The sequence below is a fragment of the Orcinus orca genome, chromosome 13 (genome assembly GCF_937001465.1).
Source record: "Orcinus orca chromosome 13, mOrcOrc1.1, whole genome shotgun sequence".
NCBI lineage: Eukaryota > Metazoa > Chordata > Mammalia > Artiodactyla > Delphinidae > Orcinus > Orcinus orca.
Genome location: NC_064571.1, coordinates 7,229,010 through 7,247,534, shown reverse-complemented (window position 1 = coordinate 7,247,534; position 18,525 = coordinate 7,229,010). Strand labels below are relative to the sequence as shown.

At 42.5% G+C, this 18,525-nt stretch overlaps 1 protein-coding gene across 6 annotated transcripts in view; it reads right to left on the bottom strand.

Moving 5' to 3' along the window:
- The window catches only part of REV1 (REV1 DNA directed polymerase), an 84,253-nt gene extending 67,782 nt beyond the window's left edge, over nucleotides 1-16,471 (bottom strand). For 3 of the 6 annotated variants that reach the window (XM_033401797.2, XM_049696204.1, XM_033401799.2), the window contains exons 1-2: nucleotides 16,252-16,469; nucleotides 7,848-7,919 (exon numbers count right to left, since the gene is read on the bottom strand). Coding sequence is in view for 1 of the 6 variants with exons in the window: in XM_033401800.2 (XP_033257691.1) it covers nucleotides 16,252-16,276 (25 nt within the window). In the remaining 5 variants the exon portion in view is untranslated. Of the gene's footprint in view, nucleotides 1-7,847; nucleotides 7,920-16,251 lie in introns of all 6 variants that reach the window. The other 3 variants (XM_004277752.3, XM_033401800.2, XR_004475639.2) reach the window with 2 other exon arrangements.
- Nucleotides 16,472-18,525: the final 2,054 nt, after the last annotated feature.

Below are 18,525 nucleotides of genomic sequence, written 5' to 3'. Positions count from 1 at the left end.
GAGGGAGGAGATATGGGGATATATGTATATGTGTAGCTGATTCACTATGTTATACAGCAGAAACTAACACACCATTGTAAAGCAATTCTCCAATAAAGATGTTAATAAATAAATAAATAAATAAATGGGCCACACTCTTCAAAATGTTAAAAAAAATAAAAGTAAACAAGAAAAAAAATTTATCAGGAAAAAAAGAAATAGTTGCTGAATGAACTGGAATACAGAAATGAATACACAATGGAAGAATGAATGTGCATATTATGGTAGCATACTCATCCATGAATGCTCCACAAATGCAGAGAAAAGCACGCGCAGCCACACAGACCATCACCAGGCAAGGCCACAATAAAGCAAGTTTACTTGCAGCTCCCACCACATCGCTGCTCAACACCTCTTTTTTCCTTCTTCAGGGCCTCCTTCTCTACCTTAGTTAGCTGTCAATTCTCTGCTAACAATTAAGAAACTGCTTAATAACTGGCTTAAGGTATGACCCATCCCAGGGACCTGTGTATTTAAAAGGACTTCTCTAGGACCATTCAATGGGGGAAAGCACCGTCTTTTTGACAAATGAAGTTGGGAAAACTGAATATCCACAGGCAAAAGAATAAAGTTGGACCCTTAACGTACACCATATACAAAAATTAACTGAAAATGGATCAAAGACCTAAATGTAAGACCTAAAACTATGAAGCTCTTAGAAGAAAACATAGGAGAAAGCTTCATGACATTGGATTTGGCAATGATTTCTTGGATGACACCAAAGCATAGGCAACAAAGGAAAAAAATAAATTGGACCATACCAAAATTTTATAATGTGTATCAAAAAGGCACAATCAACTGAGCAAAAGGCAACTCACAGAATGAGAGGAGATATTTTAAAACATCTACCTGAAAAGGGACTAATATCCAGAATATATAAAGAAGTGCTACAACTTAATGAAAAACAAATACACTGATTAAAAAATGGACACAAAATTTAAATAGACATCTCTTTAAAGAAAATATACAAATGGGCATTAAGCCTATGAAAAGATGCTTAGCATCACTAACCATTAGAGAAATGCAAATTGAAACCACGAGATAACATCTCATACCCATTAGGATGGCTACAATCAAAAAAAACCCAAAAAAAACAAAATAAGTGTTAACGTGCATGTGAAAAAACTGGAACTCTTGTGCACTGTTGGTGGGAATGTAAAATGGTGTAGCCATTATGGAAAATGCTATGGTGGTTCCTCAAAAAATTAGAAATAGCACTGCCGTATGATCCAGCAATTCCACTTCTGGGTACACACCCAAAAGGCTTGAAAGCAAGGTCTCAAGATATTTGTACACCCATGTTCACAGCAGCATTATTCCCAAATGCCAAAAGACAGAAGCAACCCAAGTGTCCACAGATGGATGAATGGATAGACAAAGTGCGGTATATACATAAAGTGGAACAATATTCAGCCTTAAAAAGGAAGGTAGTACTAAAAAAATAAATAAAATAAAATTCAAAAAAAAAAAGGAAGGTAATTCCAACAAATGCTGCAACATGGATGGACCTCGAGGGCATTATGCTAAGTGAAATACGCCAGTCACAAAAAGACAAATGCCATATTATTCCGCCTATATAAGGTATCTACAGTGGTAAGATTCACAGAGACAGAAAGCAGAAGGGTGGCTGCCAGGGGCTGGGAGGGCAGGGAGCTACTGTTTAACAGGTACAGTTTCAGTTATGCAAGGTGAAAAGCATTCTGGGAAGACAGATGGTGGTGATGGTTACACAACAGTGTGAACATACTTAATGCCACACTTAAAAATGGTGAAGATGGTAAATTGTATGTTATATGCATTTTACCACAACTAAAACTTTTTAAAATGTATTTTTAAAAATAAAGAAAGTTTAAAAAAAGGACTCTGACACTGGCAACTGGGTTCACAGGGACTGGTTAGCTGCAGGGAAGGGGGTAACCGGGATGTCCACTTAGGATACAAAGCTCAGAAGCAGGCTGTCCTTCTCCAGGACACTTGTATAGCACATCTGGGATTTTTTCCTGGGGAGGGCAGTGGGAGGCCATGTGCAAAACGAATTTACTAGGGCCAAGTATCCTCCTCATGAGTGACAAAGTAAACGAAGTGCTAGGACACAGTCACTGACAAAGTTTAACAAAGCTGCTCCACTGGGCTCTCATCTGTCCTTAAATGCTGAAGGCTTCAATACCAGATAAACAGCTGTTTTGAGGTTTTGTTTTGGTTCAACCTTAGAGACCATCATTGTCTAAGGCTATAGTTCTCAGACCACTGAAGTTATTAGAGCACAATGGAGATTCTTGAATCTCAAAACCCAGGGAATCAGAACCTTCTTCTAGACCCACCTACATAGTAGTCAGGTTTTGACTTTGAAGAGACTTTCACCAAGGTATTAAAAACAACAATCAGACACCGGTGTGAAGGGCATTATTGTGCCTTTGTAACAATCTTTTGTCTTCACCATATACTGGTTTTTAGAGATTCTAAACCTAGCTGACAAGTTTATATCATAATACAGCATGTATTTCATGTATTTAAAATACCTTTGAAAAACATATAAAAATAAAATGTCAAAATATTTAGACCAAACATTATTCCTAGTGTAATAGAACCCTTAAAAAAATTTTTTTAACTTGGTCTCTTCACCTTCAGTATACTGAAGCATTTTCCTATTATCAATTTTTTATGCACAGTTAAACAATTCCTGTACTATATGATACCATTTTGATCAACACCAAACAAACACAGACTTCAAAGAACTTTAACCCACCAAATAAAAGGGGCTACAACATACACAGCACTCTCTAAACAACAAATTATACATGTGGGTACTGAAGCCTTTTCTAGAACTGAGTCTGATCTATCTTTTCTTGAGGCATTCTCTATTACCCTCCAAATTCATGATTTGTGTTTATACACTGCTCTGAGTGTTTTCGGTATTCAGTCTTGTTAAGTGTTCCTTTTCAAAAATAGTTTTTCCTTCTCGATTTATAAAAGCACTATATGTTTACTGCAGAAAACTGAGAAAATGCAGGAAACAGAAAAAGGGAAGGGAAAATTACCATATTCCCACCTTCTTTTAAAAAATTCACCTGTTGACTGACACTTTACATTTCCTTTTTTTCAGTACTCCTTAAATTTTTAACATTTAAATTTTAAAAATTTCAACACACCACTATATCTTACATTTCCATAGTGCTTTTATTTTTCCAAGGGGTCCTTACATATCGTATTTATCTTGACAACACATCCATGGAGTAGGCAGGGCAAATACTAGCTATTTTGCACATAGGCGCCTTCTACGATGGAAGGGCTAAGATAAAATATCTGATAAGGCTGCACGGCTGGTTTGTGGTACAAAATCACACTTACCTTGTACAAACCTATGTCTCCAAATCTTCAGTGGAGAAACGAACAATGCTATCAGTATAATAAACTCCTGAAAAGAACACTCCTACTGAATTGAACCAGCCTAATACAATTCAACAAAACAGATGCTTTGACCCTAGCACCTGTCTGGGTCAGAAACAGTAGCTGCCATACACGTGACAGAAGGACTAAGGAGGAAACAGGTCCAACAGACAGCTTGCATCTAGACCCCAACTGTACACGTCCATATTCATGAGAAGTAGAGACCCAGAGACACTACCAACTTTAACTGACCTTTTAAGCAGTCAGATCTTAGCTCTTTCATTTGTGGATAGAGGTGGACCTGACAAACCCTAGTCTCTTGCAGTTTTTTAAATGTATGATTCTATATATCTATCCATTTTTTAAAAAGGCTTTTAAGATGAAAGTACACATATTATGCTACTCTGTTAAAAAAAACTCAAAGGCTATGCACAGATGTGGCTATACAGTGAAGAATTAACCCTGCTCAAAGAGGGGTCTGGCCTTTGCTCTCGGAACGCCCTGCCTGACAAATGTCTGTTTATCTAGGGGCTAAGAGTCACTCCAGATAGTCTAACAATGTGATTTGTGATATACGGTGGAAGCTTCGGACCATGCACTACCAACCTTCTGAGAGGCTGGAGACAGAAGGTCAACCTCATCTATTTGACCAAACTCCAATACAAACCCTGGACACTAAGGCTTAGGCGAGCTCCCCTGGTTGGCAATACTTCATGGGCATTGTCAGTTGTCATTAACAGAAGTCACCTCCATCCCAGATTCCTGTGGTGAGGACAACTCAAAGTTCCACACGTGGACCTCTCCTGTGTGCCCCATGCCTCTCTTTGGCTGGTTTTAACCTGTAACCTTTCACTGTAATAAATCATAACCACAAGCACAACAGCTTTCAAGAGCTCTGAGTCCTTCTAGTGAATTACTGAACGTGAGGGTGGTCTTGGGGATCCCCAAACTCTGGAGTGGCAGAATGACAACTGTCCCCTAGTGTTCAGTCTCCCTTTCTTTTAGTAAAAGAACACCTCTCCCACCCCCTCTTAGTGGGGAGCAGGGTTGCCAAGAGGCTACATTTCCTCAGCTCCTTTAAATCAGGAGTGGCCACGTGATTAAGTTCTGGCCAACGAGATGCGAACAGAGTAACGTATACAAAATTCTGTGCCATCTATCCTTAAAGGAAGTTGTTTACTTTTTTTGGAATGCAGCTGTGAGGTAACTTGGCTTCAACCAAGAGAATAAGGACAATACCCTAGCGGATGGCTAAGCAAACAGAAGGAACCTGGGCCCCGAATGACCTAAAACAAGCAGTAGTTCATCAGCTGTGAACCGCCACCCCCATCACAGCGGAGAGAGCTACTTCACTCTCTGCATCACTGCGCTCTCAAGTCTCTGTCACAGCCTTGCACCCTGGTACCTGGTTAGCCTGCACCCTAATGAACCTAAGTGCATTTCACTGTCTTCATATTATGACTTAGAGTCAGTTATTTCAATAAACGACGCAGAAATAAAAGGAGAGACAAGCAATAAGATACATAAGAAAAATGTCTAGATACACAGGCATCCTCCACTTTTCAAAAGCTTACTTCACACCACTTCGCTCTTATGGAAGACCTACATTAGTCCCCGTTTCCGCTAACCAAAAGAAACCCCAAGAAGATTTTCACTTTTACAAAACAAAAAGGGCAAAGCAAAAGCAGCATTCAGCCTGTCTTACAGCAGGCTGCTGCAGAGGGAGCGTCCTCCCCAAGCACCTTGGTACCGCCCAGTCCTTGCCCAGGAACCTTGCTCAGCACCTCAGCATCAAGCCCCCATGGTTTTGGACTGTGTCACTGTGAGCATCTGTGCTTTATCTTGGTTTATTCTGTGCATCCGCTAGCAAGATGAGTCCTACGGTAATGGTTTCTTTGCTTTTGGCCATTTCGGCTTAAGAAAGGTTTCACAGGAACACTCTACGTCCAGGTAGCAGGGGAAACCTGTATTAAAACTGAAAATGCATAACATCTGTAATGTCCCAGTTTGAGGCTGATCTTATTAAAAGCAAATGTTCTATCCCAAACAATTTAATATAACAAATTTCTCTCTTATCCTCTTGGTTATTCGTAACAATGAAAATACGCACCCCTCCCCCACTGCAAATGACTGATCTAACAAAATCAGTCATTTGAAAACAAGCGGAAGGAGGCGTTCTAAAAGAATCACTAATAATTTTCTTCCCTGTAATTATAGATTTCCATAGATGGGAACGGAAATGAAGACACCATTTTAATAAAGTACAAAGAACCTCCTTCTCTGGCTTTCCAGGGTGCGGCAAGATGAACTGGCTTCCCAACACCTTCCCTCACCTTCATGAACTCCTATCGCTCATTAAGTATCTCCACCAGGATGTCCCACATGCATCTCAAAGTCAGCATGTCCAAAAGTAGGGATCAGGCTACAGAGGAAAAGAAAAGACTATTCTGGAGATGATATGATAAAGAAAGAATCTATAAGGAGTAAAAAGCCAGTGATCTTCACTAAGGAGAGGCAGCACAGTCTCATAGGAAAGCCAAAGGGTTAACTGAAGAAAAGTTCAAGGTTGCAATAAATCAAAGACTCCAAAGGCCACAGCACAAGTAAACAGGGACAGAACTCAGCTGGAGAATAAAGGAGGTAACATCAAAGAAGAGGGGGCTGTATCCTGAGCAGCGGTTCTCATTCTTGAGTCTTCACCAGTATCACTTAGAGGGCTTGTTAAACTCATTACTGACCAGGGGATTTTTGCAGAATCTAATGCCTGTGCCCGGCAGTTTTTATTTTGGCTGGCCAAAAATTAATTCTGTTATCTCACTAACATTTTGTGCGTTATTACATTCAATAGTTACACCCGACACACCTGTAAAGTCTTCTAATTTTTGTGAAATGTTGTCTTCAATCCACTCTTCTGTGGAAGAAAAGGAGCATTCTCCAGCATCGTGAGCTTCATTTTCACTTTCTGTATCAGAATCAATCACTAAGGTTTTTTTGTCTTTTTGTTGCTCTAATATTCACATCGTCTGAATCAGAACTATATTCTGAAGAACTATCATCTTCTGAGACATTAGTATATACGTTGCTCGGACAATCAGAGAATGTGTCTGCATAAAATTCACTGAAAAATTCTTCACTCAAAATTTTGCAATATGTCATTTTTGAAAATTTTATGTTTATAATATACACAAGGTTGGAACAAAAACCTAAAGGAGCAAAATGTGAATCATAATGACAGTCTTAAGTTGTATAATGAACCTTTGATCAATTTTAAGCTCCAACAACTTCGCATGGTGATGTTAATTGCATCACTCTCTAAAAATGTACTGATACGTCTCTGGTCAATAATGTGTTAAAACCGACTGCTGGGCCCCAACTCCAAGTTTCTCATTTTGTAGGTCAGGAGTGGGGCTGGGAATTTGTATTTCTAAAAAGTTCCCAGGTAATGCCGATGCTGCTGGCGTGAGGCACATACTTTGAGAACCACCAATTCTGCCTGTGGTGTACCTAGAGTGGTCACCAAGAACAGAGACAAGGACCGGAGAAGTTCAGAGGTAATGAGACAGTATACTATGTAGAAAGAATGCTGTTACAATGTGCACTAGTAGAAAGAATTTCACAACAGGCATAAAGGCAACTCCCCAGTTGGTCTGGGAGGGAGATGTCTCCTGTCCTTTGCCTCCCACTCCCTCTCCCCGCAAATCCCAGGTCTGATCTAACAGGTTACTCCATATTCACGGAGTATTTACTGTAATTTTCAGTTTTCAAGATGAGTAAAGTGTAAACCGCAATCCAAAGCTACCTGTTAGAGAAGAAAGATGTGCATAGGACTACAGTCAGGAGCCAACATTAGAGGCACCGACAAAACACAACAGACCACACAGAAGACAGCAGTAAAGCTCCCCTTGGAGAAGAGATCCAAGAAGGCTTCACTGAAAAGGTGGATCTGAGCTGAGGGCAATAAGTAGGATTTGAACGGGCAGAGGGGAGTGAGGGGGTGAATTCAAGAAGAAGGAAATTCACGAGCAAAAACAAAAGAGAAAAAGATGTTTAAGGCAACATTCTGGGGCTGACACAGAGACAGTGATAGATGAACTAACAAGGTAGCTGAGGGAATGTCCCGAATATCATACTAAGAAGTTTGAACCCTCCTTTGTGAAAGTCAGGAAAGGAAGTGTGAACTTGTGCATATAAATGATGGGGGATGGGATGGCTGCACACTGATGGGAAAGGTTCTGGCTCCCCAGCCTCATCTACACCAAGATTTATTAACTTGTCTCGGCAGCAGTCCCCATCACATGTATTGCATCCGCACAATGCATTAGATCTCCAAACTCACAAGGTAAACCGGCATACATGGTGGCGTATAACTAAAAACAAATCCTTCTGAGTAACTGCAATTCAAAAAATATGGTCAAACTCACTCTTTTCTAGATCTGCTATCAGTTCCATCTGTCACGCATCTCTTTTCTCACAAATCCTTATGGTAAGTGTAACTGCAAGTGAAAACAGAGTAGAATGTTGAAGAAACTGCCACTGCATTACCTTCTGGCCTCGCTTCCCTCGCTTCATGCCAAGAACCCCCCATCATAGATTAAAAGCAACAACAACAAAAAACCCACTACTTTTTAGGATGATATGACATTCTAAGGAGATGCTACATTCTTCAACAGACACTTCTTAATGCACTCTATGCCTGAATTAATAGACGCTAATTCTGAGAAACACTCAGTGAGCTCCAAGAGAATGTAATAACCTTTAAGTGACAATCGGAAGTAAGATTTTCTACTGGGCATAAACGATATGCAAAAAAACATTATTAACCTTCAACACTGTAAACTTGAACAGCTAGTAACTTCAACTCAGGATCTAAAATTCAAAGTGGCAACTAAGTTACTACAACATTTTTACAGCTCTAACAACAAATACATTATCAACACCTCCACCTAAGTTTAGATTTCCTTTCAGTTAACAGTAGTAATAACCTAAGCCTAAAATTACAAACTCAAAAAGAAATACCAAAATCAAACTTTTTGAGCCGAAATTATTGTGCTTTTAAAAAAATACCAAAAAGTATGTAGTTTATAACCCTACCTACAACACAATTTACATAAATAAAATATTTCACTCAAATGAACATCAACCCAGGTTTCAAATACTATTATACCGATAAAAAAAACGCTATAATTTTCAACAGAAGGCAACCTTTCTACATACATAAATATACTGAAATGCAACCTGCTCCAATCTTTAGTATACTGGAGATCTCCGAGCTACCACTACAGAGGTGTGTTCTAGTTTGAACTGTAACAATTGTGCATCTGTTCTCACCTCCTCAGCTACTGTTCTCTAATGAACAGGGTGGCTGGCTGGCCTTTGTCCCCGGTTCTTGGGAGACTCTAAACCCTTGGAATTTCACAACTGATAGGAGTCTCCTTGTTATCCATGGTGGACCCCTAGGACACATCTTTTTATTAACAGGTGACTCCCAGTAAGCCCCTCATTTCAAGATGGGGCTAGCCATGCTGGAAAGGCCAACCAAGTGATTAGAGGGTTGGCTTTGAGCCATATGCTATCAGCCTGACCTCCTGGAAAAGGAAGGGGTTTGGAGATGAAATTCGACCTTGTGGCCCATGATTCAATCAATCGTGCCAATGTAATAAAAATCCAATAAAAACTCTGGACCCTGAGGCTTGGGTGAACGTCCCTGGTTGGTAATCATAAACCAATACAGGAGGATGATGTGTCCTGAGCACATGGAAGCATCATGTTTGGGACCCTCCCAGACCTCTCTTTGCATATCTCTTCCTTTGGCAGGTTCTGGTTTGTATCCCTTATAATAAAACGATAATTCTAAGTACAGCCCATTCCTGAGTTCTGTGAGTCACTCTAACAAATTATCAAGTCTGAGGGGGCTGTGGGAACTCCCAATTATGTGGCCAGTTGGTGAGAAGTGCAGTGGCCTGGAAGCCCTGGAGCCTGCAGCTGGCACCTGAAGTAAGGGGAGTCTGGTGGACTGTGCCCTTAACCTGTGATGTCTGTTCTAACACTGGGTGGTTAATGCCAGAATCACACTGTGCCTATAAAATAGGAGATACTGCCCTACCTCTCTTCTCAGGACTCTATGGGAGCTGAATGAGAAAAAGTCAAGCAAAAGCACTTTTTAAGGCATAAAGCATTAGAAAAAGTAAGGGACTTTTCTGGTTATGCTCTCAAAAATGTTAAAGAAGAAATTGTTAAAATATTTTTAAAATTCAGGATCGTCCAGCTTAAATTTTTAAAAAGGCTTAAAATAGGGATTTTCCTGGTGGCGCAGTGGTTAAGAATCTGCCAATTCAGGGGACACGGGTTTGATCCCTGGTCTCAGAAGATACCACATGCTTCGGAGTAGTTAAGCCCATGCGCCACAACTACTGAGCCTGCACTCTAGAGCCCGCGAGCCACAACTACGGAGTCCGTGTGCCACAACTACTGAAGCCCGCATGCCTAGAGCCTGTGCTCTGCAACAAGAGAAGCCACTGCAACGAGAAGCCCACGCACCACAACAAAGAGTAGTCCCGCTCGCCACAACTAGAGAAGCCTGCGTGCAGTAACGAAGACCCAACGCAGCCAAAAATAAATAAATAAATTTATATTAAAAAGGCTTAAATAGGCAGTAAGTCATCTAGAAATACAGCTTATTGTAAGATAAAATTGAGAAATTTGATGAAAAGCATTTAAGAGTAAGGAATCTAAATCATAATTTCAATTATGTAACTAAGACTAGTGCCTAAATGATAAAAACATATTAGCAATCTCAAGTGTAGAAATGATGGAGTTTAGAAAATGTAAAATTCAGCTACTATTTTCTGACTAAACTTACCAAGAGCTCGTTTTAGTCTTGGTTCTGATCAGGCATGACTGAAAGCAATAGACAACATTTTGGTTACTCAGATACTGGGCTCAAGTAAAAACTGTTCACATCACAACCAACTTTTTTGCCCATCCCTAACTAATCTTTTAATTTAAGGATAAAGCCACAAGATCTGATCTTTAAAGATCAGGTCTTTAAAAAGCTTGTCAAACCATCCTATGTGCATAAGACAGTTACCGGCCTACGAGAATGAGAAAGCATAATTTCTAACTACATTACAGAATCGTTTCTATTACTTTAAATCCAATGATTAAAAAAAAAACCTCATGACTTTAAATCACAAGTTTACATGAATATATCGCTCAATTCTCTACCCTCTTGAACATAAGATACTAAGCATACGCTGGTCTTACCCTGCATGATGAAGGGGGCAGTTTAGTGTAGCAGAGGAAAAAATGGCTTTACAGTATTAAAACAAACAAACCCACCCCACAAAACCCTAGATTCTGGTCCTGTTTCTCCTCGATCATCAGATGATTCTCTGGGTCTCATTTTTCCTCAGGGAAAATACAGGGGCATGGCCTACAGAATCTATAGGGTTCATCCTAGCACTGGCATTCTGAATCTACTTAAGTGTTGAGAAGTCAACAACTCATAATTTAGATATTCTTCATATTTTTGAAGTGTCACAAGTAGATGTCAAAAATCATTAAAACTTAGCATTGTGTAAAAACGCTCCACACCAATGAGTCCTTCCTTACTAAAAACAAAAATAATAAAGATTCGCTCCATGATCGGCAGAAACACATGTATTTACTTGCTACCTGAAATTTCTTTTAGCCTTAAGCAAATTTAAATACATTCATGTTTTCCTAAATCTGAGGCATCACCTCTATTTATATGCAAAACCTTTTCAAACTAATTACAAAGCTGACCTACCGCGACACACGTGATGCTGACTTATTTTTAATGATTTAATAAGGAAAAAATGATTTTGCATATCATCAACCTATTAAAATGTTTCACACTCATAAAAAATAGACATTTAAGTATAGTAGTATATGTAGTAGTAGTATATATAGTAGTATATAGTAGTATATAGTATATGGTTCCTAACTTACGATGCTTCGATTTACAATTTTTCGGCTTTATGGTGGTGCCAAAGTGATACACGTCCAACAGAAACCGTGCTTTGACTTTTGATCTCTTCTGGAGCCAGAGATATCGGTACAGTACTCTCTTGTGATGCTGGGCAGGAGCAGCACTACAGCTTCCAGTCAGCCACGCGACCCGGAGGAGGAACCACTGATACACTTACAACCATTCCGTTTTTCACTTTCAGTAGAGTATTAAATAAGTTACACGAGATGTTCAACACTTTATTATAAAATAGGCTTTGTCTTACTTGATTTTGCCCAACTATAGGCTAATGTAAGTGTTCTGAGCACGTTTAAGGTAGGCTAGTCTAACCTATGATGTCCAGTAGGTTAAGTGTATTAAATGCATTTTTACTTACAACATTTTTAACTTACGATGGGTTTAATTGAAAGTAATTCCATTCTAAGTTGTGGAAGATCTGTCGTAGTCAGAGCCAAAAAACAAGACAGAAAAAGAAAAGAAAAAACAGCCATAAAACTATAAAACTGCCAGTAGTAAAGAAGAACAACACATACAAATAACGTGATGAAACACAACGCAAGTTTCCAAACAGAAACCTTGTTTCGACCTGCCTCATAGCAAAGTGGATGTGACCTTGGGTTATGGAATCAGGTGGAAGCAGACTGAAATCCTGGCTTCCTTCTCACCTGTGTGACCTGCCCAATTAGCATCATCTCTCTAAATCTGTTTCTTTAAAACTGTGTCCACCTGACCCAGTGGTTGTGAAGATTAAATGAGACCCTGCACTAAGCAAAGAGCCTGACACAACAGTAAATATTTAATGATTTAGCAATTATTATTAAACTTTGTGACAAATGTTACACAGAGCAGTATTGTGATTTTTTTTTTTTTAAGTTTAAGGCCCGAAGTTTAGGATCCTATTGACTAAAGTTCAGACTGAGAAATGAAATAAAACAATGCTCCTACAAAGAGGCATTTTACTAAGGACCAGTGGACTAAGTAAAGATAACTGGTATTATGCAAGGGCAATCACCACAGGCAGCTTAGTTTCTACGAATACAGTTTGGGGGTGGGCAACCCATAATGAAAGAAGGCAGAAATTGAACACACTAAAGATGGTAAAACATCTTTCCTTTCCCAACTACTACAGGACTCATACTTCAACTGTATCTCAAGGATTTTCCTGTCTTCAGCCTCCAGCAAGTCCTTTCATCACCACAATTACATCTCTAGCTGAACTTCAAAGGGAAATATATAAAAGCCACTCCCGTGGGCAGCTGTTGAGATAATCACTCTTAGCATCTTCCACAGATCTAAGAATAAAAAAGCTGACTTAGGGCTTTCTTGGTGGCACAGTGGCTGAGAGTCCGCCTGCTGATGCAGGGGACACGGGTTCGTGCCCCGGTCCGGGAAGATCCCACATGCCGTGGAGCGGCTGGGCCCGTGAGCCATGGCCGCTGAGCCTGTGCTTCCGGAGCCTGTGCTCCGCAACGGGAGAGGCCACAACAATGAGAGGCCTGCGTACCGCAAAAAAAATAAATAAATAAAAAAAAGCTGACTTACACATTAAGACCGAATACCGGTCACCATTCTTAGCAGTTTATTTTTTAATCCGTTCTAGACATCCACAAAATGTATTTATTTTAAAAAGGAGTTCCATAAATATAACTTTGGTGGCCAGAAAAATTCAGTAAAAGTAGTAAAGATAAAATTCAATGCTTGCATTTTTAATCTCACACAAAAACACGAAGTCCTAAGTGAATACTCCAAGCTAATTTCAAGTACTGGTTTTCAAAACTGTGAAATAACCCTGTTCTAAGAACTTTATATACATTAACTCAATTATTTCTTACCATAATCGTAAAAAGTAGGTATTACTGTCCCATCTTACAGATGAGCAAACTAAGGCACCAAAAGATATTAACTAGCCCAAGGCCACACAATCAGTAAATGGTAGGAGCCAGGATTCTGACCCTGGCTGTCTGCCTCCAGAACTAATGTTTAAATTAACTATACCACTCATTCACTTAATTCACTTAAGTTTTACTGAGAGCCTACTATGTGCCAAGCACCCTTCTAAGCACCAGAGACAGGGTCATGAACAAGTCAGACAAGGCCTCTGCCCTCCAGGGGGGGAGAGGCTTTGGAACAAACAAGTCTTATGGGAGAAATGGGTAAGTGAGTGAAGAGTGTATCTCTGCCTCGTAATAAATGCTGTGAAGAGAAATAAAGCAAAATGAATCAAAAGTGACAGAGAGAGGGGCTGGCTTCTATTGTAGGGATCAGAAAAGAGATCACTCTGATGTGATGACATCTGAGCAAGATAGCCACCAGGAGGAAGGGGTGGCCCAACTAAAAGAACAGCAAGCGTAACACCCCCAAGAGAGGAACAGTTCGGTTTGTTCGAGAAACGGCAAAAAGTTCTGATTCAATTCTAAGGGTAAAAGGAAGCTTTTGGAGGGTTTTCACCAAGAGAGTGACAATATGATTTATTTAAAAAGATTTAAAAAAGTGTTTAAAAAGATCATTCTGTTATGTGGGGATCAGTTGGGAAGGGAGCGACAGAAATAGGGACACCGGGGAAGGCACTGTTGCAACAGTCTAAGGGAGACATACTTGAACTCAGACTAGGATTCCCGTACTGTTCATAAGTAGATGAGATACTAAAAAGGAGAGCATGCAACCTAATTGCCCCTGAAAAAGACTTTTTTAATATTCCTCCTTCCTCATGTCCCATAGATTCTTTTTAATATCCATGTTAATGCTTTAGTGGGAGCTGTTATAGAAGGAAAGTAAGATTAAAAGGTATTTCCTTCATTTATAAATGTTCTATTTAATACACTCCAGGATTTATTACAATATGTCACATACACTCATACATTCTTGAGAAGCAGAAAGAGCTTTACTGCTCCTTAGTTTAGGGCTTGTTCATTTATTTGGAGACAAGAAGAGGTACCTATCACCTCTTGTGATTAGCTTTCTTATGCTTTGTCTCAGCACATCCCAGCTCATTCTAGACTGTGAACTGCAATAAAAAGGTATACCAAAGGGAATCTGTATTTACGGAGCACCACTGTGTACCAGGGACTCACTAGATGCCTTACATTTAAGAGCTCATTTAATCCTCAGTTACCCAAGGTAGGAAATATCTTCGTTATACAAATGAGAAAAAAATCAGAGATATTAGTAACTTAAATTGTCCAAGAACACAGCTAGTAATGGGTAGAGCTAGAATTTAAATCTACATCTAACTCTGAAGTTCTTATCTTCCTACTACAGCAGCTATGAAAGAAAGGACTATAAAATATACATTACATGTAGTCTCTCTTATTAGTGACTAGCTTGTTGCTGGTGGGGACGGGTTTCTTTCTCTTACACAGAATCTGAGTTTTGAAGTTGGGGTTGGAGAAAATGGAGTGATCTTACATATTCAAACACATTATTTTGAAAACATATTTACTACTTGAGGTTTCAAAGAAATTAGTCCTAAAAGAGTGATTCCTGCCTTAAAAAAAAAAAACTTAAATACGTATTGTTTACCATGAAATAGGAGTAATGTTCTATGACAAGTTTGGTACAGATTCTGCCCACAAAAGACCTGGAGATAGAGAAAAAGAGGATACGGATAAAAAGATAATCATCATAACACATGAGAAGTGGCAAAAAAACAGCCTAAGAAGTGAATGGAGATCCTTCTAGACCAGGGAAGGATCGCTGGAAAAAGAGGGACGCTAGGTGCGCTTCCAAGAGTCTAGGAAGTACAGGGAGGGAACTACACGCCCGCAGTACCTGCTCCGGCTAAGACAAGGCTACGTGGGAAAGCTGAGATGGAAGTCTGCAAAGCAGGTAAACGGTATACCCCACAGGACGGGTTACCGCGAAGTCCACAGGAAGAACCAAGGTTATTCTATGTCCTACCCTAAAGCGGAAATGGCTAATTCTGGAAGACGATAGTGGAGAGGCCGGGGAGACAAACAGAATTAAGAATCGCTACATCAAGTCCTTACCAGTTAGTTACAAGCCCTTTGATGATATGTGCTAGTCTTGTTATTTTCACTTAAATGATACCATTTCTATGCTGGACGTGACCTGAAAAGATGTAGAAGATAGAAACAGCAGGCTTACACCACCTGCAATTTTTTTCTTTTAAATCAGGTGGGTGGGGGGTCAACTAATGAGTGATACACTAAGGTATTTCTTTACAAACTGGGTTTCGGTAGAAAGAGCAGGGAAACATAAGGAAAGGGCCCTTTCCGTCTGCACAGGTGCTGAATCATTTTCACAAGGAGTGAAGTGGGAAACGGGCACTTGCCAGGACAGTTGGGGAAAGGAGCTCTGCATATCAGTGAACAGATAAGTAACAAGGAAAAAATAAGTGAGTAAAAATTGCCTTCGGATAGTCCGACACCGATGCCGGGATCCGACGCGGGGCAAGGGGTGGGGGGATGCGGGGTCACGGGGAAGACGCCGCGGCGAGAGGCCGGGCGGAGCATCCAGCGCGTGGCCCCGGCCGGCAGCCCGCGCGCATGAATGAATGGCGCGGTCCGAGCGGGGCCGGCGAGCAGGGCCGCGGGCGCGAGTCGTCGGCGCGGCGCCTCAGCGGGCGGCCGAGCGCGGGCGGCGGGCCGGCTGCGCCATGGCGGAGGGGGAAGGGGAGGTCACGCGTTACATAACCCGGCAGCGGCCGCGCTCCGGGCGCCGCGGGCCGCCCAGGCCGCGAACCAAGGGCCGCGGGAGCCGGGCCGGCGCGCCGCCCCCGCCCCGCCTGAGGCCGCCCGCGCTCGGGCCGCCGCCCGGCGACGCGAGGCCGGTCCCACCCCGCCCCCATCCCCGCCGCCGGCCCGGGGGTCGCTCACCTTTCGCGTTGCCCCAGACCACCATGCCCGGGCACGGCCGCCTCCTCCGGCCTCGCTGGCCCCGGCGCCGCCGCCGCCACCGCCGCTGCCGCCGCACGGTGCCCTCGCCGGGGGCGGGGAGAAGGGCCGGGTAAGGAGTCACACCGCCGCGCCGCGGTCCACGTTCGCCCCAAGCTCGCGGCGGCCGCCCTGAGCGCGCCCGGTGGCTGCTCTGTCCCTCCCCCTCCAACGGGCGCGCGCGCCGCGGCTCCGCCCCGCCCCTCCCCCTCCGGCGGGCCGGCGCGCTCCCAGGCTCCTCCCCGCCCTTCCCCGCCCACGGCGGTCCCGGCCCCGGCTCGCGCTGCGCAAGCGCCCACCTCGCTCCTACCCCGGGCGACCCCGAACCGCGGGCGCGGCGCCCCTCCCAGGCCCGCCCTCGGGAGTCAGCGCCTCCGCTGCACGTGACCGTCTCGCTCGCGGGGCGGAGAGGAGCGCGGCGCCCGCTTTGCACCCCGAGACCTGCGAGCCTCCCGCTAGGGTTGATGCGCTGTCCTCATCTCTGCGAGTCCCGGCCCCGCGCTGCACTCCCCAGTCCGGGAGGACACTAGTTCAGGGACCCACCATGCTTAATAACCCTGAAAGATCCGTAAAACACCCAGGTCCCCCGCCACGAGCGGTTGACTTACAGTGACATCTAGTGGAGGAAGGGACACACGTGAACTGACACTTTGCTGTGTCAGGGAGCGACCGGGAATCAAGGCCCACAGAGGTTAGTGGGAATGAACGCTGCGCCGCGGGGTTTAAGCGTTGCCAGCTCTGGGGCGTGAACATCATTCCCTGCGCGATGAGTCCCGCCCTCCATTGCACCTGGATATTCGTAAACCTGCGGCAGGTGTCCCATCTCACATGCAGCACTGGGATAACACGCGAAAGCAATTTGCTACTACTGTAAAAACAAACAAAAAAACATACATTATGCGTGCTTAAATGCAATTTTAATTGAGGGCCTTCTGGCAAAAGACAATTGTTCCCTAAGGACCATTTTCCCCTTCTTGGCAATGTCGGTTTGCCTGGAGATCCCACATCGCTATTATAATAGTCTTTATTGTTGTAATGCACAAACATGAAGCGAACCTCCCTGCAAAGGCTTGACACTTTTCCCCCTTTTTCCCTTACCTGAGAGACTTGCAAGTGCGTAGTAAACAATTAGTACTCGTTTCAAAATTGATTTTGCAGAGCTGAGGCTCGTTTACTGGTAATTTAGAGAATATTCAAATGACTTTGTTTCTTTTTTCGAGCCCCTTCGTTTTTGCCACTTTATAGACTTCTATAAATGCACTTCAACCTCAGTATTCTTGTCTCTAACCCTACAAAATCACGTTGCATGCTTTTCTGAAACGTCATAATTTAATACAAACAGCGTCATTTCAATAGACTCACAAACAGTTGCCAGCTGCAACATCAGGGTATCATCTGCTGAGATGCCACAGAAAAACAGTGGCAGCCCCTTATTAATTATGGGGTTTTTTTTTGGTTTGTTTTTGTTTTTTGCGGTACGCGGGCCTCTCACTGTTGTGACCTCTCCCGTTGCGGAGCACAGGCTCCGGAAGCGCAGGCTCAGCGGCCATGGCTCACAGGCCCAGCCGCTCCGCGGCATGTGGGATGTTCGCGGACCGGGGCATGAACCCGTGTCTCCTGCATCGGCAGGCGGACTCTCAACCACTGCGCCACCAGGGAAGCCCTTAATTATGTTTTTTTAATGCATCTCTCTAAATGTCAGTATTTCACTAACATGAAATGGCAAAACTCGATTTTCAAATTGAAGAACGATCTGTGGACTCTACTGGAAAAAATACCGTCGTATTTCAATTTTTTCACACTCCTATTTGAGTCAAAGGTTCTTGTTGTTGTTATTGTTGTTTTCTTTATTTTCTCAAGAAAGAAACACAGACGCTGAGCTAACTGACCTTGGCAACACCTTTACAGAATATAGTAAGACAGTATTAACTGCATTTTAGTGCAAATTAGTAGGCAGGCTCTGATAAGGGAAAAAAAAAATCAGGTTGCTCTCTAGATACAATAGGATAAAAAGAGAGATAAAGAATAAACCCCAGAATCTTTGCTAAAGTTTTCTTTTCGCCCATTCTAGAATATTCTGTTATCACCTACATTCATTCACTCATTTATTTACTTCCATTTATTCTCATGAGGACTGTCTTTCCCAGGCTAAGGGGAGTTGGCCTGACCTTTGGGTAAAGCAGCTGAGATGTCTACTCTGGACTCCCACACATGGGG